Source organism: Stegodyphus dumicola, chromosome 3 (genome assembly GCF_044657685.1).
Source record: "Stegodyphus dumicola isolate Sdum_Otavi_A_Nest chromosome 3, ASM4465768v1".
Taxonomy (NCBI): Eukaryota; Metazoa; Arthropoda; class Arachnida; order Araneae; family Eresidae; genus Stegodyphus; species Stegodyphus dumicola.
The window spans coordinates 46577040-46594653 of record NC_140770.1 but is presented as its reverse complement, the minus strand read 5'-3'; the positions used below and the strand labels follow the sequence as shown (position 1 = coordinate 46594653).

Sequence of the window (17614 nt, the reverse complement as noted above, 5' to 3'; positions counted from 1 at the left end):
TTCAAATAATATAAATTATAGATATGCATTCTGAGTTATAATATGGATGCTTGTAATTGCTTCAGATGACCCGGCGCTTCAAAGTATAATTGCTACTCTAATTTCTTTTAAGAAAAATAAATCCCAGAGAAAAGAAAAGAAAACCGCAGGAAGTCCTAAGAAAATAGCCGATAATACTAAGAAATTCAAACCCTCTCCTTCAAATTTTGAAGCAGTAGTTAACAAACACAGAAAAGTTTTTTCTAATTTAACAGAAGCTATCTCGCAAGAATATCTTAATATTCAGCTTCCGACTAACCCAAAAGATCTCTCACTCAAATTAGAAAACGAAATCGCCGATCAATTAAATTGTATTGAGTCTATGAAGACATTAACCTCCCCACCAGCGATAGAAATGTGTTCAAAGTTACAAGATGAAATTCAAAAAAATTAGTTCATTTTAGCAAATGTTCAGAACACCCCGAAACTCGCAAATTCTAAAACAGATGATAAAATAATAAATCAGACATATTGGCAAACTCCAAAGAAAACAGCGAAAAATTCCGAGTCTATCCCACCACCACATATTCCGCAAAATAACAGATTTGAAACTCTTAACGAAAATAACGAAGCTATGGAAGTTATAGATGAAACGCAGACGACTACAACACAGAATAACGCAGAAAATAAAACGAAAATTCCCGCATTAGTCATTCCAGGAAACGATGTTGATTGACCTGAAATAGATAAAATGCTCAGAGAAATACAGTGTCTCACAAAAGTGATGGGACACTTGTGCTTTACAAAAGGAAACTGTAATAAAATTAATTAAAAAAACATGGAAAAATTTTTGTGGGTGTGTTTCATACTTAAATTTAGTAACAATTATTACATAACATACATTTTCTCAAAATATTAAAATATTAATTTAATAAAAATACAATTGTTTAGAACGGAGCAAAAAAAAATGGCTCACATAAGTGATGGGACACTACGTATTATGCAACAAAAATCGTCTGAAGTAAGCAATGAAAATATCTTTTGGGGTATTTATTTTTACTCAAAAGCAATTGGCAATAATTTATAAAATTGTCTGCAGTATTTCTCTCCAGTTTGTTTTGAAATTTTTGTGTTTTTTAGCTCTGTGCAGCCATGAATGCTAAACGAAAAGAAACTTTGCCTGAAATTCAAAAATTAGTTATTAATTTGCATATTGAACGTGGAAAATCTATTAGAGAAACTGCTGAAACAGTTAACTTGAGTCATTCAACAGTTTTCAATATCATTAAACGATATAAAAAGAATCATATGATTCAGGATAAAGGAAGACTTGGCCGACCATCAAAGCTATCCAATGAAATAAAGCGAATTATCGTTCGAAATATTAAAAAAAAATCCAAGAATGAGTACTCCTAAAGTTGCTGCTGATTTACAAGCATTACATGGAGTAATTGTTAATTCTGAGACTATTAGAAGAGTAATCCGATCTGCTGGATATCACGGTAGAGCAGCCAGGAAAAAATTCTTCGTAAGTGAAAAGAATAGAAAACTCAGACTGGCTTTCGCAAAATCCACCATAAATAAGAATTCTGATTACTGGAATGAAGTTATATTTGCTGATGAGAGTAAATTTAATATATTTGGTTCTGATGGGAAAATCTTGGTGTGGAGAAAACCCAGGAAAATTTCGCAAACAGAACTTGGTGCCAACAATAAAACATGGTGGAGGAGGAGTTATGGTATGGGGGTGTATGTCGTCCGCTGGAGTTGGTAATCTTGTTTTTATTGACAGTATAATGAATTAGTACAAATATATTGACATTTTAAATCAAAATTTGAAATCTTCAGCACGAAAATTGAACCTTCATAACGATTTTAAATTCTACCAGGACAATGACCCCAGGCACACTGCTTTGAACGTTAGACTCTGGCTGCTTTATAACTGTCCTGAAATAATAAAAACACCACCATAATCTCCAGACTTAAATCCCATCGAGAATATTTGGCAAGAATTGGAATCAAGAATTCGCAAACACACCATTTCTTCAAAACAACAATTAAAATCAGTGCTTCAAGAAGAATGGGGTAAAATCACTCCAGAAATCACAAAAAAATTAGTCGAATCCACCTCAAGAAGATTAAATCATGTTTTAAAAGTAAAAGGAAATCCAACAAAATATTAAAACCTTTTAAAAAGTAAAATTTTTGGATAAATATTTGATGGAAAAGTAAGTGTCCCATCACTTATGTGAGCCATTTTTTGCTCCGTTCTAAACAATTGTATTTTTATTAAATTAATATTTTAATATTTTGAGAAAATGTATGTTATGTAATAATTGTTACTAAATTTAAGTATGAAACACACCCACAAAAAGTTTTTACGTGTTTTTTTAATTTATTTTACTGCAGTTTCCTTTTGTAAAGCACAAGTGTCCCATCATTTTTGTGAGACACTGTATGTAAAAACGAATTTGAAGTTACAATCAAAGCCATACAGATTTTCCTTTACACTACCACCGAAGCCGATTATAAAGCTACAGTTGATAAATTCCAGAAAGCACAGATTAGTTTTCATAAGTACCAAATTTCCTCAGTCTCTTTAATTAAAGTTATACTTAAGAATATCCCAAGATCCTACACAGAGCAAGCAATTCACGCAGACTTAGAATGCAGAAGCTTCCCTATAATTAAAGTAAAGTAATTCACGAAGAAAGCAGAAGACCAAATTATCTGTTTACCTATATTTTTCCTTGAACTAAAACGAAATTCTGCAGTATGTTCGGATTCAATATCACAATAGAAAAATATCAGCCCAGAAAACGCCCAATTCAATGTTTCAATTGCCAGGAGTTCGGGCACTCCCAAAATATCTGCTTTAAAAAAGTCAGGTGCTGTAAATGCGGACAAAATCACAGATCCAATACCTGTAAATTAGAACCAGATGAAAAACCAACTTGCATTTACTGTCACGAAAATCACGTTTCTTCTTATCGTGATTGTAAGGTACACAGAAAAAATTCAGTCATCTAAAGAAGCTAGAAAAACCACAAGAAATTCCCACTAAAGATGACTTCCCCGAATTCATTCAAGCTTCAGGCCAAACTAATCAAGAAATGCCTAAAAACCTTTACAGTGATAAAGTTAAGCAGAAAAACCCGCAGGAAAATTTAGCAGAAATCATTAACATTTTCAAAGATCAGAAAACCCTTTGTCTCATGAAATCAATAACCACAATAGCTCAAAAAATTAAATAAGCTAAATCAAATATGCAGAAACTTTGTCTAGCTTTTGAAGCCATCGAGATTATTTTGAAGTTTGCAGATCAAGATTTGCACCTTCTCTCAAGAGAAGCATAACCGAGCGGCAGAAATCCTCAAGATGCAGATCCTCACATCGTGAGGCCACCTTTACTTCTCTTCTAGAGACTCTGCACTAGGTGCAAAAAGTACGTTCCATCTTACCGGATTCAACTCATCATTAAAGACACCCTACTTATAATATATTGGTAAAGGCCGCACCAGGCCGAATGCCTCTTATTGTGTTACGACATAGACGACATAGACATAGTTGTATAATATGGCCGAAATGTAACGCTGTTAAGTGAACCTAGCGCCAGAGAGTGTCGCTGTGGTAAACAAATATAGTGAATTTTAAAGAGTGCAGTTATTCTATTGTGGTTTATGCGCTATCGACGATAGAGATTTAATTCAATTCAATAAATTTAAATGAAATGCAAGAAAAAATGCGTATAATTTAATATTCCGTGCAAGGAAGTCATATGGTGTACACATCATATTTTTTTTTTATACTTCTGCTCGTTGGAAACAACAGTAAAAACACTATAGTGACTATTGAATTAGTTATTGAATTGATATTGTTTCGTTTTGTACCAAAGAATTTGCTTTTCCAAAATGCATTATTAGAAAATACGCATTCTTAAAATTTTTATTGTTATTATGCTGGATTTTGTATGTGTGAGAAAGGAAGCGAAGAATTGTTTTGGAATATTAAATATTTTGATTTTGCAACGTAAAGAATTGTTTATATAGTGAATATATGAACCACAGAATTTTTTAAATTATTATTAAGAATACTGAATTAGTTTATCTACTGAAGTTAGTTTTGACTCCTGAAAACAGAAAACTTTGCTCCAAACTTCATGCTGAATAAATTTAATCTAATGATTTACCTTTTAAATTATTATTTGGTTAATCATCTTGTATATTTTATAATATTTCCAAACGACAAAAAATATTATAGTATTGTATTTAATAAACACTTAGAGCATCATGTGCATCAGCTTATTAAACAATTTCAAACATTTTAATTCATAGAAAGCCTACCAATCTGGCTTTAAAACGTAGTGTTATTCCGTCGAAATGAAGTTCTTTTAATAAATCTTTCTTTACGGGCTTTGGAATGATGTGCAGACAGTTTTGTAAAGAATCGTCCCACGTTCCAATTCCTGTATGAGGAGGAAATATCTAGCAAAAGAAAAATAAAAGATAAGAACAATTATAAACTTAAAAGATTTTCACTTTTTTGCATAAATCGAAATGAAAAGATTCAGTTTTGGAGTGAAAAGTCAGATTATTATTATTTTGCTTAAATTATTTTAGACATTAGTTTTTACATGATTTTTATGCCATATTATTATCGTTATACTTCATTTTCGTTTATATTTATGTTGCTTTCTATTCATTTCCATTAATTGTCATAATTTAGCACATTTACAAATTTCTTCTTAAACTATAGAAAAATATGACATCGCTTTCTGAGATTACAAAACTAAAAATTATGAATACAAATACAACAGTTTATTAGCTTTTTCTGTATCATGTTCCTTATCATGTTCAACATTGTTTTTCAACAACCCAAGCTTTATTATATTCAGTAGTGTTTCGCAGCTCGGCTCGCGAACTGCATGGGGGAGCGGGCTTTCGTTAGCTTGCAAATGACTAATTTTGTTTTTGAAATATAACTGAATTTTCAAGCAGAAATTAGGTAGCAATAGACTTCTTTATTGATCAGTAGTTTATTTCTAAAATTATATTTTGCATATTCTAATTTAATCTCCAAACTCATGGCTGTGCACTAATTGACAGATAGTCGATAGAGTAAAACAATAATTCCTTTTCTACAAATTATTAACATGATCGTCTTAGGTTTATGACAGATCGGAATGTCACAAAATGCAAATATGATGTTTATTTAAAATGGAATGCACTCTATGAAATTGATTGTAAACCTGAGCAGGGGATAAAAGTCCCCCTCCCCCCTCAGTTTTATTTTATTTCAAGCAGTTTCTCATGGCATTCCTTCTATGCAGCCCCCTTGCTTCTCAACAAACAACTACCATCTAGTATTTTCAAAGAAGAGCCCTCCTTCTAGGCCAGTACTTTTATTCAGGCCTCGAATGGCTTAAGTGACCGTTGACCTCTTTCAGAGAAGTAAAAACATTGTCTGCCCAGAGTTTGCTTGGATTTGGAAATAAATTTATATGTGGCGGAGCTATATGTAGATTGTATGCTAAATGAAATGAAACATTTTGTTCGCAATTCGTCAGCAGATGTGTCACAACCTTCCGACACAAGTAAGCATTAGTATTAAGAATGAATTGCTCGTCCGTAAGTTAAGTCAGGTCGGTTTTGTGCCTTTTTCTGCGCAACTTTCGCAGTCATTCACAGTAGTAAGCTATAAACATACTTTTCACGTGAACTTAAACTTTCAAGATGACTCCTTGGTAATCTTAGGGGAAGTTTATCATTTACTTTGCCTAAAATGATGCCTGTCAAATTTTGGAATCTTGAAGAGGATAGTTTGCTTCACTGGATGGATAAAGATTTCAACTCTGAATTAGGTTCACAGCCTCTAATCTATATTTCATCAGTTGCGATTATTTGAAGCAGAGAACTTCCACCTTCAATATGAAATCTTCGTTTCAGTAATCTTACATCCAACAGTGAGGGTCTATCGGGTACGAGCTTTTCTTTTCTGCAAACGTTTTGTCATACGGTATACTGATGTAATTTGTGACATTTCCCTCGTATGTTTCTCGACGATTTTCTTCCTTTCTAGCTCTGCACAAGTGTTAACTTTGCTTCTTCTATTAAAGTTTCTCGACTTCCTGATATACATTCGTCTTATACGCTTGAAGTGTCCTTCAAGAAAACGAATGACACAGTACAGTACTGCAATCCACTACCTAATCATCACACAGTTTACGCAGTTTCTTGTGAGATTATGTTGATTTTGCTACGTAAACTTTCAGTGTTGAGGTAGGATTTTTGGTTTTCTGCAGTTGCAGTATCTCAGACGCCTGCAGGTTCCATTTTAAACACTCGTCACTTCAAAATGCTGTACTCTAGGAAACTCAAGTGGATACTTGCTTTTGATTCAAACCTTCATCTGCAAATAATACAAATGTATACAACTTTTCTTTCCATTTAAGTTTCCTAGGGATTAATATAGACTTCTTATAGAGAATTAGAGGTGCATCAAGCAAAACTGATTAGAAAATTTGTGGCGGTGTCATCAAATCTGGAATTCAGCTGGCCCAACATTATTCTGAAACGTATGACATAACTTAAAAATACTATAAGCAGAGTAAAATTCAGTAAAAAAGAATTATATCTGCCATAACCAGAGTTCTTTATTCTTCAACTAATATGTATCATTAGTGAAATACAAGATATTTATATTTATGCTAGAAATCTTTTCTTTTGTAGTTCAAACTTAAATATTTCTAAGGATTATCATATATCATTACCGCAGAATATAATTTCTCCATAGGCTTTGAAGCGGATATAATTCCAGAAAAATATTAATAACATCGGGCATCCGATTTATAACACAGATATGTGCAGTGTTTTATGTTAAATCTTCCATGATATCCCGGAAAATATCCATGATTAGTAAAAGCTTTGTTCAGATAACTATTCTAATCCTATATTTTGAAATGCATCTTTTATTTAATTTTTTTTTTTTTTTTTTTTTTTTTTTTTTTTGCAGAAATACGAGTCTGAATATTCTCGTACTAAATTGATCGTACTAACTATTCTGCAACACAATAATTCATGAAACTATTTTTTTTTATTCCTTTACTAGAGTTATTCTACGTTCAAATACTTTCTATGATCATCTGCTTTCCTTTATTCTGAATGCTAATGCTATTAGCAAATTTGAGCTGATCAAAAATTTTTTGGGGGAAGGGGGGAACAATACGTGGGAGAAAACACTTTTTAAAGGTAATCCAATATTGCGTAGCATTTTTTTCACCTGAAACGTTTTCGATAGACCTTATATATTGTCATTGACGTTATGAGTGTCACCACCTATTTTATTGCACGATAGGTGCTGATTTTTCCTAAACGTTTTTCTCATTACAGATACTCTCGAGTTTACTGCATAACCTTTGATATGCATGAGTCTTCCCATAGAGTTTACAGTGAAGCCTTTTGGAATTTCAGTTACAAGTGATACATATAGAGAAATTATCAGTTAGAAATAATTATAAATTTCTGAGCCAATCTGCATTTTTCTGAATCGTATAGAAATCTAAAACTGGGCAAAAGTCAATCTTAGATTGACGTAGATTTTAAATAAAACCTTATTGATTTCGAGGCCATCTAACATATGTTTTTTTCTTCAGGAGAAAAAAAATTACGTCAAACTAGGTTCCTTTTCTGCCAATTTTAAATTTTACTTTGTTTTGATTTTCTCCCTATAAGGTACTTAACATTTTGATGTTATTCGCGTGTAATTTAAGGCAATGAAAGCATTTCAAGAGCTATTATATCGCGTATTTAGATTTGAGTTTTAAAACTTTGAGTAATTCGATAATTCCAGTCTTGATTATTTGTTGTGGATTTGTGAAAAATCTGTTTGAGATATAACCCTTTTCTTTTAATATTTAAAAATATTTCCCCATTGATCCCTTTTGGAGCCCACGTCTTCCTAATATATCCTAAAGACCTTAAACTCTTCTTATACTCCAATTAACTTACTGTTGGTGGTTGAGGTTTAGGTTTTTCAGCAACCGCTATGCTTTCCATATCCTCCACTCCATAGTGAGTTTTGTAGTACTGTCTTGTGAATTCATCGCAGTCATGTAGAAAAATCTTTTTACCCAAAATTATAACATCTTTCCCTGTTCGAAAGTCATCCGGCTGGAACCATCTGAGGTCTTCGTCTTTTATTTCCATGTAGCTCAAAGGGAAGTTCGCTGTGACAAAAGATCAAAGGAGTTACTGCAATTCATTCGAAACTTGAAAACTATCTATTTCTTCAAAATTTATATGAGACACCGAAAAGCACACATGCAAGAAGTAGTTTTCAGTTCGAAGGACAAATATTCGATATGTTCATAATTTACTCTTGGGAATTATAAACATACTAAATTATTAAACTAAATTTGCATCTTTATATGGAATTTGTGAGAATAACCCATTGAAACAAATAATACTTTAGCTGTTCAACTAAATATTCGTGAACAAAAGATGAGCTTGTCATACTTTTACTCAACAGCATTTAATTTGAAACTTTCTTAAAATACACTCTATTGCAATATATTTGTAGTAAAACCCCGTTTATTGTTGAACGTTGTTTCAGTATTACACGGTAGTATTGGGATTCCCTGAAACTAACGAGGTATCGGTGTTGCTGGGTTAGTTCAGGATTTAAAGATGCAAAAGACTGTTAAACACTCCTAATCGGGTGATTAATTATCATTTCAAAACCCCAAGCGTATTAAAGGATATTTCAAACTCAGTAATTTTGGAGTCCAAAAAAAATATTCGAGAATTGGTTTACCGAAGACTTTTGCCATTTGTTGAATGCTATTGCGAATTTAAAGAACTAAAACCGAAAACTTTAGTTTTGTTCGATAACGCTCTAAATAAAGTTATCCAATGGATTTTTCCATTTTAACAGCTTGCATTTCTGGAATGCATAAGTGGTTTTCTCACCGCCAAACATAACTTCGTGAATCCAACCACTGTACAAAGGTATAATTTCTAGTTTTACAGCTTATTATCTGCGACTGACATTCCGACACCTAATTGAAAATATGTGATATAATCAATAATATTGCGTGAACACCAAATGACTTCCTTGTACGGCCTATTCAATTATACAAATTTTTTGCTGCACTTCATTTAAACTTATTTCCTCGAATTTCATCAAAGATACATTTCTTATTAAATCAATTCAGTTCTCACTTCGCGGCAAGGTAGAAATAGCTAAAAACTCAAAACATCTTCATTAAAAATTGTAAAATACAGAAAACCTAAAACACCGAATACAGTTAAAACAGTTAATTTTTTTTTTTTTTTTTTTTTTTTTTTTTTTTTTTTTTTTTATAACAATTAAAATTAGAGTTTCTAAGCAAAAACAAAAATTTTCGGTGCACAAAACTGAAACTTAACTTTCAATCCCACTGTGCAAAAAGACATTGAAGTTGGTGCACTAATTGACTTAATTCACTATTCTACTTAGAGTCTCAAATGTAAATAAATGGCGGCCTCGTTAGGTCTAGCGCCACTTAAACCTTTAAAATGTTGATAATTAAACTACTTTGGATGCAGATTAACTAAAGGCATAAAAACCTTGCCTGGAAAATATGAACAACAGATTTTAATCACTTTTTAAAGCAAAAAATGCAGAATTTACCAACATATAAGAATAAAAAATCTGATGTGTATAACACATGACTTCCTTGTACGGAATATTCAATTTTACGTACTTTTTTCCTGTATTTCGTTTAAACTTATTTCCTCGAATTTCATTATAGATATATTTCTCATTAAATTAATTCAGTTCTCCCTTCGTGACAAGGCAAAAATACATGAAACCTCAAAATATCTTTATTAAAAATTGAAAAAATATAAAACATAAATTAAAACAATTTAAAGAACAATTTTTACAATTAAAATTAGAGTTTCTACACAAAAACAAGCAATTCGGCCAGCGGGCAAGAAGGTAGATTTTTCAGTGCACAAAACTGAAAGTTTACTTTTGGTCTCACTCGGCAAAAAGATATTGAAGGCGTAGAAACTGACTTAATTTGTTGTGGACGCTGAGTCAACATATGAGATAATTTAATAATTTAAATAATTCCAGAATGAATTAAGCATGATTTAATATGTAGTAATAAAAGAAGGCGTTACCTTTTTGTTGTTGTGAAGCTTAGTTTTTCTAGATTGGCAACAAACACACTATTCTGCTAAGTTTCAAATGTAAACAAATATGGCTGCTATGGTAAAAAAAACCTTAGGCTTAGCCGCACTTAAACAACTTTTAAATTGTTGATAATTCTACAACTATTGCGAGGAAGTTAACTAAAGGCATAAAACCTTAACCGGAAGCTAAGAACAACATAATTCAATGATTTTAAAAGCAAAAAATGCACAATTTACCAACATATAAGAATAAAAAACTAAATGAACTGAGTAACAGAGTGGTTATCTATATATATATCAAGGAGGTTAGAATAGAAGGAATGGGGGCTCGCAGTTTCATCCGCTATCGGGGAGTGAAACTCCACCGAACAAGCGGCGTCCTTGTTTGTAACTTCAATACATTGCATTACGGCAGTGAAACATACATGTTTCTAAGCTGTTTCGCGCATGTAATTTCCAGTAAAAATATGTTAAATTTATAATGAAATGCTTCGCTATTGTTAAACTTTTGTTTTAAAGTAATAAAGATGATATCCATAATTTACTATGAACAGAAAATTATTAAGAAATAGTTCGAAATCTAAATGCATGTGTATAACATTAAATCCTTTAAAAATGTTCTGTATATTTCAAGGATTTGTTTAGGTTTTATTAGCAACCTGTTGGTGTACTTTTCCAGTTTTTCCTTTAAGAAGTGTTATTTCTGATTTATTCACAATATTATCATAATTTATTGAAGAATTATTTCATATACAGTTTAAGAGATAGAAAAGAAAGTTATTTTATTTTAGTATGCTCAAATACTCCAGATTTAAGCTGAAATACACTAAAACAGAAATTCACATATTTAAGCAATAATTATCTAAAAAATAGTCACAGGTTGCATTTTCTTAAAATGAAAGTTTTAAATATATCTTTGTCAGAGCCAACAACAAGAAAATAAATATTAATAAAATAAAACAGATTTATGTGAATTTAATGATATCATTTTATCCGTGCTTCATATTTATGAATCTCATAGAAATTGCCTTGAATTAAGCTGAAATACAGAAAATATACCTATATAAAATTCTTGGATACATCTTTCCATATGTTCAATTGTGTTAATATTTTACTTACTTTTATCGTTATACTGCCCAGAAATTTGTAAGTTTATGCAAACAATTTTTAACAACAGAACAGTTTATCTTCATCAAATGCACAAATTATATTCATAACAGTTCACGAAACTTAAAAGGGAATAATAATTAATACATAAATAAAAGTATTACTTTATTTAATACCTCTACAATTCAAAAAATAGTAACAATTGATTTCTTACTTTCCATGAAAATTATAAAACGAATTACCTAAAACGTTCAAATTATACAATTTAAATCCTTGCATATATCATTGTATGTTAAGGAACGAAGATAACAGCTATAAACAGAAACATTAAAATGTATTTAACATATTTGGATTATTATGAAGTCTTCTTTTTCTTTTTAGTCCAAAGGGATTTGAATCCCGAAGGACTATTAGTTTCGTTTTGGCATTTTGCGTCGGACGGATAAATGTCGGTTCACTTTTCAAACTGTTGCCATAAAATGTTAGAGTCCTGCATTATATTTGAAGAAATTAAATAATGAAAATCTGCGTAAATGTATGTATATTTCTCACATTGTCATAAAATAACGGTACATAGAGTCATCGAATTTTGAATAACGTAATCCTCCAACGAATATGAGCATGTGGAAGACCAAATTTGAAATTTGAAATTTGTTTTATGATCGATTTCCTATTTTTTAAAACTTTGACGAATTTTTGATTAACAAACTCAAGGATTTCAAAGCGAGCAATGGCAACGTTGTGCAGAAAAAACATTTTTATCTCCAGCGCGTGAGTCTCTGTATCGGAAATTCTAAAGATATGCTCGTTTTAAAACTATTTTGCGATATTGCTGTTGCACTGGATCTTATGGTTTAAGTGCGAGGAACATGATATTTAATAAAGAAAGGTAACACACAAAATGTTAAAAAACGCCCCTTTGGACGTAATTTAAAATCTGAAACATTTCAGATTTTTTTTTTTTTTTTTTTTTTTTTTCAAATCTGGAAAGAAAACAACATGACATTGTGATATTTTTTAACATATTTATCAAATTACATAAAAAAAGGAAATCAATACTTACGCGTGAAAAGTAATCCCAGAAATCTTTTTCGAAAATCTATTTGTGCATCCATATGCAACACAAGCTGACATGCTTCAAAAAAGAAATGAAAAAAAATGTCGCAATTACAGACTTCTTTGCCACAAGTCACAATAACATGGCCGCCAAGCTTCACCGTGTGAGTTGAACCTTCCCTCCTTCTATTCTAACCTCCTTGATATATATATGTGTGTGCATGTGTGTGATGATTTAATGCGTAGGAAGAATCAGCTTGCAGTCGTCATGGCGGGGGTTTGAATGCGTACTGACGAAGATAAAGCAATTGGCTTTTGATAAATCACTAATCTTTATTTTCAAGCACATCAAATCATTTCTTAGTTGATAAGATATTTCTAGATCATAAGCAATTACAATATTTTTTATGCACGTTATATCATCTTAGGATAAGAATAAAAGAAGGCATAGCAGCATACAGATATTAGCAAGGCGAAAAAAGAATGACGTAATTTACTCGCCAGCGGTATTTAAACCAAAGTAGATGCAATTGTAGAGACAAGCTATGATTGGTTAATTTTGGGGTTTAGTTTCATTTTTCAAGCAATGTTATGTAACACAGAAAGATCTCAAATTTGGAATTTAAATTAGTTTTATACTTCTTTTTGGGGAAAAGAGGCTTTTATTTTGTCCTTACGTACAGATGTCATGTAAAAACATCGCTAAGTTACATTCGATAGCGGTCAAAATGGATATTATCGTTGAAATATGGTACCCGGAATTTTTCGTGATTGTAATACTTCCTTCACTTCGTACAAGAAAGTAAAGAGACTGAGCTCATCGAGCCAGGTAACAGAGTGGGAATACATATATAAACGTTTGGTGCGACCGATTGCAACGAAAAAGGGAGATGCATAATTAGATGTTATAGCAGTCCCATATACAAAATTTCAACATTCTACGGTTATTCGTTTTTGAGTTATGAGCGATACATATATGCATCACGAAAACAATCTCTTATAGATGTATTTTAACCCCATTTGACTGTTTATTTTGGAGAAATTGAGTCCTTTATTCTGTCCGTATCTACAGATGTCACGCAAAAACATGGTTCAAATGAATTCGACAGCGGTCAAAATGGATATTTTTGTTGAACTATGATACTAACCCGATTACAATACTTTTGATACTACTACTAATGATTCGGGATTACAATGCTTTCTTTACTTCGTACAAAGAAGTAAAACACCGATAGAGAAGGTAAACAATCCATTACAGATTTTTGGAGAAACTGCTGTATCATGGGTACTGTAGAAAATATCAATTTTTCCTATAATGAAGTGATTAGCTCATAAAACAGAGTTAAATAATATAAATGCGTAGGATACTGAAGAATTATTTCAAGTTACAACTGGTGAAAGTCTTTCCAACGGAAAGACATTCTGATTACGGAGTACCTTCGCAATTAAATGCAATTTTCTCCACATCGTCGTTAATGAAAATGAAATAAATGAGGAAGAGCATTTGGTAAGGAAAGTGAAAGTCTCTCTTATGGGCTGAAGAAAAAAGCTAGTTAAGAAGACCCCAGGGGACAAGAGAGATGACCATCTGTGGTTAATCGCAATTAAAAGATCGTTTAGCCTTCCACTGAGGTAGGACAGCACAAGTCAAAATTTCCAACAGTCAAGATTTTCAAGGGTGATCTTAAAAAATTAGTCAAACAACAAGTGCACGAAGATAACGAAATTAGCATTTCTGAAAATAAGGTGCATAAGAAACTTTCAACAGATTTTCTAAAAAAACATTATAACCATCATATCGAAAATTATGGATCAATTTATACAAAATGATTTAAATATTAATTACATTCAAACGTAAAAAGAAGTGTCATTGATGCGATCTCTAACTATCGACAACTAATTGCTCAATCGATGCTAACATGATTTCTTCACTAAAAAATAAAGAATGTCAAATGAGGGTAAATCTTCTTCATCACAAACGTAACTTCTTTGCGCGGACTTTTTTTTCATTTTCATGTAAGTTTTATAAATAAAAATCGATATTAGCAATAAATAAGTTTATAATTAATGTAATAAAAGAGTATTTAACAATAAATGTTGCAAAATAAAAAAAAAACTCATAAATATTCTTTCTTCTGTTTCGCTTATCCCTATTATTTACGTGTTAAGATGACCTCGTTTAGCTCTGCTTCGTTTATCGATGGGCCTTATTGGACCGTATCGCCAATGTTAAACGGGGTCTTATTTTAAATGTATATATATTTTAATTACTAATACTAATGTCGATTACCCCTAGGAAATGAATAGTTGGAAACTTTTGGAATAGTAAACTTATTTAAGGTTAATTCCTTGTGCAATTGGGATTAAACTGTGGAAATGAAAACTTGATTAAAAGTAATAAAATGTATTTGAATTAAAAATAAAAATAAAATTCAGAATATAAATATAAATAAAAATATAATTAAATATAAAATAATTTAACTATTCGTTTCCTAGGGGATAATCCACATTAAAATTTATATTTATAATCTTAAGTGCGTTAGCGCAGGATTTTGACTTTCAAAGTCCATTTTTAACATTTTAATTAGTGAATTATATACACCCATTAGAAATTGAGCTACAATTGTGAAACTCGATATGGATATATCGTTAGAAGGGATGTAAAAATTAATCGGCTTTTAGATGGAAAATAAGAAAAGTAAAACGCTTTACTAAAAAATAGTGGCAGTATGAAGATTACATTTGAGTAAATAATATTTCTCCTCTAACTTACTAACAAGCTTATATTCGATGTGACGTAGAGTTAATTTAACGTAGAGTGTGACGTAGAGTTAATTTAACGTAGAGTTAATTTGTTTACATCTCTGTTTGGAAGAGTTGTAAGGTTGTAATTGAGCTGTACTTGAACTAGAGTCCTACAACCCTACTAAACAACTATAAAGTATCACAGAGATTAGCAAAGGATTAAACAATCGTCTTATTAAACTAAAATAGTACGACTTAACGCTACAAAAAACACTACTTGTGGCGATGTAATTTCATCAATAACAGATACTTAAATTTAAGCACTGATAAAAGTAGCATAAGAATGCATAGGCAATAAACTAAGCTATATACTGGCTCAACTAACTATATTCGGCGGGTAAGTTTTAAAGCAATTAGTTTCTAGAAAGCCAAGATTTCGATAGAGCTGCCAGAAGTCCAACATAGCTTCTCTCTCTATATAGATCCCAAATCCTCAGCTTAAACACAGTTAAAGCTAATTTGCTTTCTGGTGAGGAATGTGGAAGGAAAACCTTAAAATATTTAGGTAATATTTTATATAAATCACCATAACTAATTAATTAACATAAGAACTTTAATTAGTCGTTCAGAAATTTCACAAATATTTGCAGTGGATTCTGAGAAGGCTTTAACTGCCTTTCCAACATATCTCAAACATGCTGTCTTGGTGATAGGCTTCGAGAATTTGATAGCCAAATAAGAATACTGAAAGTCCTGGTAGAAGTTACTGATATATTTGAGCAATTATGTTATCGTACAAAATCTTGCTTGGACGGCTTAATATCGTAGAGAAATATGATGTCATTCGGCGAAAGCAGAGCCCTCACCTGAAGTAAAAGTTAGCTAGATGTTAGATGCTAGACGGGAATGACGCATTAAGCCATATCCTTTGATTTGTAGAATTTTCCGTATGTTGATTAATTAACTAATTAACTGTACATATTGTAAATAAATATTTAACTTAACCTTGTCAAGTACAGATGAATCATAGATATGATGTTTTTTATATAAAAACATAGATTTTAGATACGGTAGAAGTTTCGACTTCTACCGTATCTAAAATCTATGAAAATCTTAAAAACCACCCCTTTCGCGTCATATCGTAGGCAATGTCATAATCTGCAAAAGGTCATCAGTGTAGCTGTAAGCCGCCAAATTATTTTGCGGCACAGCTAGTGGACATTGGCTGTCTAATGAGGTACTTCACCAGATTGTCAGAGTACATGTAATGTTTGTGTACTACTCGAGGATAAATGTGGGATCGAAAAGCTGGAAAAGCTGGCCCTCCTTCTCCACACACGTATGCTACGATTACCACACTGAGAAAGGAACAGGATTTGTCTCTACTACAATCTTTCAGTTCAAAAATATTTTATATAATTGCCAGCTAAAATAATGAAGAACTTAGAAAATGAATGTGCGTGATTTTTTCCCCTTTTAGCGATTAAAATGTATTTAAAAATTCGAGGAGTGTCAACTAGTATTGCAATTTATTTTTCCAGAATTCTTCGATAATTTTTTAACGAAACAGATTACGATTTAGTAACAAAATACGTTTAGTAACTGCTCCCATAATCACAAAGGCTACGTTTAGCAACAAAATAAAATTATGTTTATTCAATAACATCTTTTTTTTTTTTTCTACCACTAAACTTAAATTTTTTGATTTCATTAGACAGCAGAAGTTATTGGTTGGTAAAGATTTTAAAAATAAATAAAAAAAATGTGTATATTCGATCATGCTTAAAATCCATATCTGAAACTGTGAAGTGCTTGCTAATGCAAGATAAATTTCTAAACTTACCAGACAACTCATTCCTATCCACGGGTATCTTCTGCTTCCTAACCAGCACTTTGACCGGATCTCTTCCACAGTTAGGTGGATGGTCTTCTAGTAGCTCCATGGTATCATCAGCCAAATAATACTAAAATTTGGTGAAATATTACTCATAAAAGGTTTTTTCATGTTTATTTCTATGAGCATTCAACAAACTGAAGAAAAAAGGCGAGAGCATCTATATACATTAGCGCAAAAGTAAATTTTTTAATAGATTAAGTTTTCAGATATACTTTTTCTGTTGAAATTAATCTATTAAAACGCTGAAATTCATTTAAAGGGTCAAATATCAGGAAAACAGGAAAAGAATATACTCTTCAACCTTTCTAAGATGGATCTGTTCCTCTAGCGTTCTGGATAGTAGCGATTTATCAAAGCCTGTGCTTATACTGCGTTAAGTAGCACAGCAATAACAGAGTAAGGAATTCGTAAAAAGATAATTAAACCGCCTTAAATGAATATAGCTTAGGAATATAGCTTCATACATCGGTCCCTTGAATGCTCTTTAAATTAGGGATTTCCTTCGCATCGAAACTTTAAAATTTTACATGGTGACATGCCTGTGAAAACTGATCGCCAGCCTTACTTCCCCCTCCCCCCCAAAAAAAAATCTGCTAAAGATTTTGCAAATTCATTCAATCAAAATTATTTTCATAAAATTCCTTCATCGTGA

The 17614-nt window shown here is 31.6% G+C and overlaps 1 protein-coding gene across 2 annotated transcripts in view; it reads right to left on the bottom strand.

Annotated features, from left to right (window-relative positions):
- LOC118194727 (EF-hand domain-containing protein 1-like) overlaps positions 1–17614 on the bottom strand; it is a 65391-nt gene that overhangs the window by 30904 nt on the left and 16873 nt on the right. For both annotated transcript variants that reach the window (XM_035365916.2, XM_035365917.2), the window contains exons 6-8: positions 16909–17029; positions 7986–8203; positions 4323–4463 (exon numbers count right to left, since the gene is read on the bottom strand). In XM_035365916.2, the coding sequence (XP_035221807.1) occupies positions 4323–4463; positions 7986–8203; positions 16909–17029 (480 nt within the window). The remainder of the gene's footprint in view (positions 1–4322; positions 4464–7985; positions 8204–16908; positions 17030–17614) is intronic.